Here is an 8,817-nt window from a genome sequence, read left to right as displayed (position 1 = left end):
CTTAACACAATCTCTTGTATCAGACTGGGTATGAATCCTTGCTCTGCCTCTACGACTTTGTGCAAATTACTTAAACTCTTGGCTTTCTCACCTATAAAATAGGGATAGCAACACTACATGCAGCTCTTAGAATAGTAACAAAGATTAAATAAGACAATAAAATGTAAAACCCTTAGCATAGTGCCTAGCGTTTGAAAGTGCTCAAAAATTGGCAGCTACTATTATTAATTGCATATCTTTTTTCTTCTGCTCTCAACCTTCCTATTGTCCAAGTGAGAGACCATAAAGTAGGAACAGATGTGTGGATAAATCAAGACATATTCAGCAGAATGTGGTGATTGGTTGGATCTGAAAGGTAAGAGAGTGAGTCAGGGAAACCAAAGAGAAGGGCGGTAATGTGGACCTGATTGTACAGGGTGGTGGTGTTAGAATAGGAAGAAAGGCTGAGTATGAGACAAATTTTGAATAAAATAATTAGAGATTGGATTATAAGTATGCAGGATATAAGAAAATAATTACAGAATAATTTAAAGGATTTTATTTCCAACTGAGATGCTTTCTAAATAGGTATAAACTCCTGAGCCTCGAAAATATGATGGCACATTAGACAGAAAAGTGAAAACTAGAACATTAAAAAATTTTAAATCCAAAGACTGTAGAGTCATCTGTCATAAGATTAAAACCTTGAGACCTATTAAAATTACTAATATTGTATTTCACCCTTTGAATTAAAAATTTTTTTTTCTCAACTAAAAAGTCTGAAATTCTCTTCTTTCTACTCTATTATAAAAATTGCTATTGAAGTGGAAAAGTAAAGAGTTCTCTTTTGAAGGGAAATCACTGAGTAGAAATGCTCAGACATGTATTTTCATTACAAAAGGAATTTATAGACATTAAAAATCAAATATGAGTTTGGCAATACTATAAAAGATTTTACATACAAATATTTCCAATATTTTAAGTTGTTTATGAATAGAAACTAGTTTTCTAACTTTTGGCCCAAACCCATTCTTTTATATATAAACTTCCAGCAGATATTTGGTAATGCAATCTTTACACATTTTCTACTAACCTTGCCCTTTAGAGCATCTACTTATTTATCTGACTTAAGAAATTGACACATATATATATACAGTCATCAGACCATAAATGTTGTGGTAATTAACTGAGATCACTGACCCATATCCACTGTAACTGCCTGCATCTCCCTCATATACTTTCATATATTAACTTTCATATATTAAATTCTTGATAAATATGAAGAACTATATTTTTACAGTTTCCATCTTCCCTGGGGAAAAAATAAGGCAACAACAACTGAAATAAAAGTGATACCCTTGAGGAATAAATGTAGCCTAATCACAGAAGCCACAGGAAGGCTCCTTAGTAAATAAAGAATTTTACAGTGTGTTCAGTATCAAGAAATAGAAGTAAAGAAGTTCTAGATTGTATACTCCATTAGTTTCTCAAAGATCTGTAAACCGAGAACCTATTTAATGAATACAATTTATCAATTCAAATCTTTATAGATTAGGGTTTTAAATAGTAAGTTTAGTGTAGTCCTTACTAGTCAAAATAATAACTTTTGGGGCTTTAAGCATTGATTACTTAAAATGATAAAGAAGACTTGAGGCTTTAAGAAATTATCTCTTAAAAGGAAATAAAAAAGTTAGACTTACAGAAAAATGTTTAGACCACATAAAAAATCTCAGTGAATAACAAACCACAATAAGAATCATAACCCTGATGGCAACTGAAAACAAATACTACACTGTTCATGAACAAAGAGGATAAGGGAATTTTTCATGGTACAAAACACTCTACAGAGTTAAATAAATAACCCAGGCAAAACTACCTCTGAAACAATGCTAAATTTTTAAATAGGATTAAATACATGTGCAAAGATTTATGCAGCATACCTAGACAAACATTAAGAATCCTAAGTAATATTGTGGTGACCACTACTACGAAAACACTAAAAATAAAAGGGGGGAGTCAATATGACAACAAAAAAATACTATCTTACAACTGTGAATATCCATATAGATCTATTGTGTTCACATAAGAAAATGACAGGTCTTTTTGCTACTGAAGAAGTATTTTTTCCCTCACACAGTGAAAATGGACTCGTAATGGCAGAGCCAAAAACCCAACAGGTGCCCCTTGGACCAACTGCATGCACTTGTAAAACAGCTGGCCATGGAATGGAATGACTCGCTGGTCCACACAGAAATCAAACTTTAGCATGGTGCTCTAATCAACTCACCAAGAACCTGTTATTCGAAGGAAGCAACAGTTTACATTTTGGCAGAGCCCAGAGGCCTAAAAAAAGATGAAATATAATCCTACTGGAGTTGTGTATTTCTCTCAGTCTGCCCCTATCTCACGCCTGCCTAGGCGCATGTGTTCTCACTCTCTTTGTATATAGGGATATATATAATATAAATATAATAAATAACAACAATATATAAAGGAAATTAGTAACAATCCAATTAAAAAATGGGCAAAGGACTTGAACAGATATTATCCAAAGATAGACAAAAGGCCAACAAATACATGAAAAGCTACTCATTAGAAAATTACAAACCAAAACCATAATGAAATACCACTTCCCACCCACTAGAATGGCTATGATTAAAAAATAAATAAATGAATGAATAAATAAGTAAATAAAATGGAAAATGAGTGTTGGGTGGATATGTAGAAACTGGAATTCTCATACAGTGCCGGTGGGAATGTAAAATGGTATAGCCACTATGGAAAAAGTTTGGTGGTTCCTCAAAAAAACATGGAATTACCATATAATCCAGCAATTCTACTCATAGATATATATATATACCCAAGAAATGAAAACAGGTACTCAAGTATTTATATACAAATATTCATAGCAGCACTATTCGAAATAGCTAAAAGGTAGAAACAACTCAAATGCCCATCAATGGATTAATAAACAAAATATGGTATATACATATAATGGAATGTTATTCAACCATAAAAGAAAATCAAGTACTGATATATACTACAACACGGATGAACCTCAGAAAACATTATCCTAAGTAAAAAAAACAGACGCTAAGGGTCAAATATTATATGATTTCATTTACATACAATATCTAGAATAGGTTAAACCATAGAAACAGAAAGTAGATTAGTGGTTGCTATGGGGAGGAGAGAATGAAGAGTATCTGCTTAATGGTACAGTGTTTCATTCTGGATGATAAGAATATTTTGGAATTATCAGAAGTGATGATTGCATAATGTTATATATATACTCAATGCCACTGAATTGTTCGTTGTACAGACAGTTAATTTCTGTTACATGAATTTCATCTTAACTAAAAAAAACCAAAGCTTTTTTATATCTAGCATCAGAAGAACTCAAAAAGCTCTCAATCATCTCATGTATTCTTTAAAACACCTGTTAAGATTCACATACTGTGACAGGACTGTTCCCACACAATAAGGCACAAAATTTGTGTTCACTGAAAAATATGCTTGCTACGTAAAAGTCCATAGCTGCGGTTGTAGGCGTTCAAAATGTCAGTAGAACAAATAAGCAAATAAATAAGCAAAAGTCCTAATGCCTTTTCTAGTATGCCAAACAGCAGTATTATAAACACAAACACACAGACACACACACACACATACACGTACAGTGCTAAACTAGCTTTATAAACTTTTTAAAATTCTGAAGTTTTTCCAAATAAAAGTTTATAAAGAGATGCTCGCCAATAAAATAAGATGCCTAATTTCAGTTTTAGTGGAATCTCAATGAGAAATAAATATAAATCATGTTCCTTATCATTAATGCTTAACAATTTACCATGAGAACTTTTTCTAGCTTCCGCATTAGAAATTTATTTATATTTCAATAATTAGTAGTCTATAATAAATATTTTGTAGTCGTAGTTTAGCTCTTACTACAAAATTTTTATGTATAAAAGAGGTGTTTTGTTTTAAAATAATTTTTGCCCCAATTTTGTCATATTCCAGTAACGTGTATATAGCCAATCTTTTCCACTTCCTCTTTTCCATGTGCTCATTCAACTTTGAGTTTCACTGACAGGATGCCATAGACCTCCTTGGTAAGTCTTTCTTCATTCAACCTTTTGGCTCTTTTACCCAATCACTTCCCTATTCCTGTCCCTGAAATTTCTTGGATTTGCCTTAGAAACCTTTCTTCAATACTTCGAGAAGCCTGTTCTGCCCATTCCTTCCATCATATTATCTCTCATAAAGCTCATAATCAATCTAAAACTCATGTTTTGTTTTTTCCAACAAAGCCTGAAGATCCTGAATTTGTTTCTTGAGTCACAAAAAACGCACCACTGTTGCAATAAATGTTGAAAAATGTTGTGTTCACTTTGAAAGCTAGGTAAGCTATGTCACATATAAGAATAAAAGATCAGAAGGTTTAAAAGAAACAGGGGTGAAGTGAAGAGCAACTTTCAGAGTGGTGGAGCAGTGTATCTGAAATATGCAAAGGACAATTTTGCACCATAACTACCTTTGTCTATCAGAGTGGAAACTAGATGAAAGGTCCTGCTATCAATAACCTATTATACAGCTTGCAAAAAGCACTATTCTTTTTGTATAAAATTGGCACTATTTTTCAAACTGAAAATGCTCATTTAACAAATAAAAATCATATAGTTACTACTTACTAAGAGCAACAGGCAAAAATTTTAATAATTATTCATCAAATAATATAAATTAAATAAATGCTGACTACCTGGTGCAAAACTTTGGTTTTACTGAATTCTGCTACATTTGAATATTAGGATATTATAAAGCACAAAATAAAATATTAAAAAGTATACCTAATGTGAATTTATGGGAGTAAGAATTTTATACTAAATACACACTGTCCTCTAATTTTGTTTGCTAATATTACATTACTTTGTTTACATAATACTATAAATAATTTTACTTGGAAAAAATGAAGTCTTTTAAAGTGGAGTTAAATAGTTTGGTTCAACACAAAGCAGCCTGTGTCGTGCAGTCCCTGTCAGCACCTAGTAAAGAGGGTTAATCCAGCTCTGAAAATATTTACTTAATAATGTAGTAATGTCTCACATCTCCATGGGTCAGGATTCTTGCAACACCAACACTGAGGAAGTAGCTGACAGCAAACCAAAAAACCAACAAGTTACAGAAAAACTAAACTGTCATAAAGCCTATTATTCACCAGGCTCCATTGGCCCTTGATTTTTACAAACCATTTTATCTACCTCAGTTACTGGGTTCTCTAGCCACAGCAAACCTAAAACAGTATGTTAGGGGAAGAGGCAGATGAGAAGCAAGGTAAGATAAGCATATTAATGGCAATGAGAACTGACAGCAAGAAAAATCGATAAAAATTACAAAAACAGAAAGATCTATAAATGTCTAGTAACATAGAATCCCAACTATATAATACAAGCAGCACTGGAATAAGAATTAGAGTTCCAAGACTACAACAAAGTGGTGGCCCTTACGAAACCTAGTTATTCTGTGCCTCATCTTCTTGTTCTGTATACTGATCATGCGACATAATATGTTCTTCGACAACAAGCTTTTGTTTTTAAAAATAGTATTTAAACATTTTTTATTGATCATAAAAGAAATATATTGCAGAGAATTTGGAAGATACTAAAAGTGGTATAGAAAATTTAAATTGTCCATAATCCACCACCCAGAGATAACCATCATTTACATCTTGGTGGATTTTTTTTTTTTTTTAGGTGTCTTCATATATAAATATGTACATTTGCTTTTTGGGGTGACATTTTTATTAACCTGGCATTATTTGTGGGCATTTTCCCAATTCAAGAAGTATCCGTAGATTTTAATGGTTACATATACCAAAATTTATTCAGCTATTATTATAGATTTTGTTTGGCATAAAATACTTTATAAAGTATACTATACTATAAACATGACAAATCATAAAAAATGATCATTTATAAGGTCTAGATATAGAAAGGTAAAATTTTCAGTGAACAGCTTACCAAAAACCAAGAAAAAAATTTAAAAGTTGTGATTTGTAAACTATGTTATCAAATACAATGCTTAAGTCCAATGAACAAATAAGACATAGAGAACCAAGTATCTGAATAAGTTTTGGAAATGATCATTTTAATGACTTCTGATGTCAGCCATAAGAAACTTCAAATTAAGAGAAGACTGGATTCTTGTTATTTACAATATGCTAGTAAAGGAGCATCCAGTGAGGACTCATAGTCACTCTGCTCATTCATTCACTGAGCAAATATCTATTGAGTACTTACTATCTGATAAGCATTTTGCTAGGCTGAATTAACACCAATACTAAGAACCTTTTTTGTCAAAATCTTTACTCATTTTAACAAATGAAAGAACTCACCCAAAATCCTACTGTACCTACTCTCTCATTGTACTTATTACCCAGTGTCTGTCTCTTCCACTAAACTGTGAGCAACTTGAGAACAGAGACTGTCACCACCTCTCAATTTCCACCTTGTGGTTACAAAACAGGAGTTCAATATAGGTTTGCTGAATGACTTTACATTTATAATCCAAAATTTTAAGTCCTAAAGCACAAGTTTATACAAGTGAAATAATATATACACTACTTTTGATGATGCTGTTTTATTTCTATTTTCCTTGTTCCTATCAGTCTTCACATTCTTAATGGCTACATAATAGTCCATCACACTTATATAATATAGTTTAGAAAACAATTCACCTAATATTGTCTTTGAAGGTTGTTTCCACTGTTTTTATAATGTATAGCTAACGTCCCAGTAAAAATACCTTGCCTTAGAAGTCTCAGATTTATTTCTGACTGGAAAATTCAGGCTCAACTCTAGAGAACTATAATCTTTTACAGAAAAAGTGAATGTTAAAAGAGATTTTTTACTCCATTGGCAGAATATGAAAGACAAAACACACACACACACACACACACACACACACACACACACAGAAACTAGAATTCTCTTTTGCCAAATCAAAGCAGTTAAAATGAACCTCCCATGATGAAATGTGTTGTCCAAAGTAAACTGTTTTGTAGGACTGCTTCACACATATTTAGGAAAGATACTTCTGGGGGCAAACAGTAAAAATTCTGAGGCAACAGATAAACATAATGTCTAATTAGAACGTCAATGCTTTGGGAAGAAGGTGCACACCTTACCTACACTTTCTTGGAGTCAGAGCTTGCTCAGATTCCCAGGTTGCAGAAATGTAAGCAACTTTGGGCTTCTGAAGATGCCTTGATTCCCCTTTCTCTCCATTTATAGATCCTAAAGTAATATTATCTACTTGATAACATACAAGCACTTAAGCCTTTACTTTAGAAGGAGCTTATGGGAAAACCAACTATCTTTTAGAAATATGAAGCTAGTTTATATACATATAAATGACTATGTATACAAACTATGTATTTATATGTATATAAGTTGTGTTGAGCATCTACTATTGTGTCTCTGCAGTATGGCCCTTCAATGATTATTGAAATCATAGACCAGGTCTCCTTTGTTTGTTTATTCATTTTGAAGGAGAAGAGAAAAAAACAGTGAACTATATTATAATTTAATTATGGTCCAAATGTGATTGCTAACAATCATCTCTAATAAAATGGTTCAAATATAATCTATAAAAGGTAACTTTATTATAGAGGACGGGGGCCTTTGAAGCTAGACAAAAGATATTCTGGAATACGTAATTTTAAAAAAATGCTATTTATATTTTGTCTGTCAGAATTTTCGTGAAACCCAGTGAATACCTGTGTATAATTTTGTATTGTTTGCTTTACAGTTTTTTTATACACATGACTCACAAGACATACATAACGATTCAATTATTTAAAGCAGGAATTCTATAGGTTTGCTTAGACTATGGAACCTCTGCTCCCCAGAAGTTTCATTCACATACTACATTAACATTCCACACAATACAAAAGCGCATGCCATGACAAAGACCATCAAATACAAACATAGAAAGCCATGTTTCTAAAACCGCCCTTAACGCGAAGTTCACAGCTGGCACTTGTGGCACTCAAACCAATGCTAAGACAGCTGTCATAGGCCAATCACACACCCAAGAGCGAGAGCATGCCACCTAAGAAAGCCAAGTTCACGATCGACGTACAAATCCCCCACCGAATAAAGAAAAGCCCTAAATCCCCACCCTGAAAAGCACAATGACTGCACTACCCATAAAACTCCCTAAAAAAGTGAAAGGTTCGAGATTTAGAGCTATAAGTATCAGTTTATAACAACACAGTAAAAAAAAAAAGGTTTTACTCCTTTCATGAGAAAGGAGCCACACCACCCAATCATTACGGGAAGTATCGTGTGCTAGGTAGTAACACCAGGCTTTTACGATTGGAAAGGAGAAGGGCGAGGGGAAAACGCAGCCCCTGCAGCACCTCGCTCCCGGGCAGCGCACCGGGGCTGCTCGATCTCCGCTTCCCAGGCCCCCATTCACCCCTTCCCAGCCACCGCCTCCCACTGCGGGCCCTGCAGCCTCCCGCTGTTACCTTCGCTTTGCCAGCCTCCAGCTTCTTCTTTCTTTCCTCGTCCTCCATGGCCTCTGCGGGGAAGGCTGGGGGAAGACAGAGAAAGGGTCGGGATAGGAAGGAAAGGTCGGTTCGGACGGAAGTGCGACCGCAAGCTCTGCGGCCCCAGGAGCAGGGCCGGCCAGGCGCTCCCCCCGCCCGGAGTGGAACCAGTCTCTGCGCTCACTGGCTGACCGTCCTCCGCCGCACGGGCAGGGCCGTCACCGCCGCCGCCATCTTCGTCTCCACGTAAACACACGGCAGGGCGGGAGCCGGGGATTGGGGCGGGCGGGGGA

The 8,817-nt window shown here is 34.7% G+C and overlaps 1 protein-coding gene across 1 annotated transcript in view; it reads right to left on the bottom strand.

The window, feature by feature from the left end:
• AKAP9 (A-kinase anchoring protein 9) overlaps positions 1-8,792 on the bottom strand; it is a 146,044-nt gene extending 137,252 nt beyond the window's left edge. The window contains 1 exon segment of the mRNA XM_006911885.3: positions 8,504-8,792. Within this exon segment, the coding sequence (XP_006911947.1) occupies positions 8,504-8,551 (48 nt within the window). The 5' untranslated portion in view covers positions 8,552-8,792.
• Between the last annotated feature and the right edge of the window lie 25 nt (positions 8,793-8,817).

This window comes from Pteropus alecto, unplaced genomic scaffold, assembly GCF_000325575.1.
Source record: "Pteropus alecto unplaced genomic scaffold, ASM32557v1 scaffold21, whole genome shotgun sequence".
NCBI lineage: Eukaryota > Metazoa > Chordata > Mammalia > Chiroptera > Pteropodidae > Pteropus > Pteropus alecto.
This window is presented reverse-complemented; position numbering and strand designations above follow the sequence as displayed.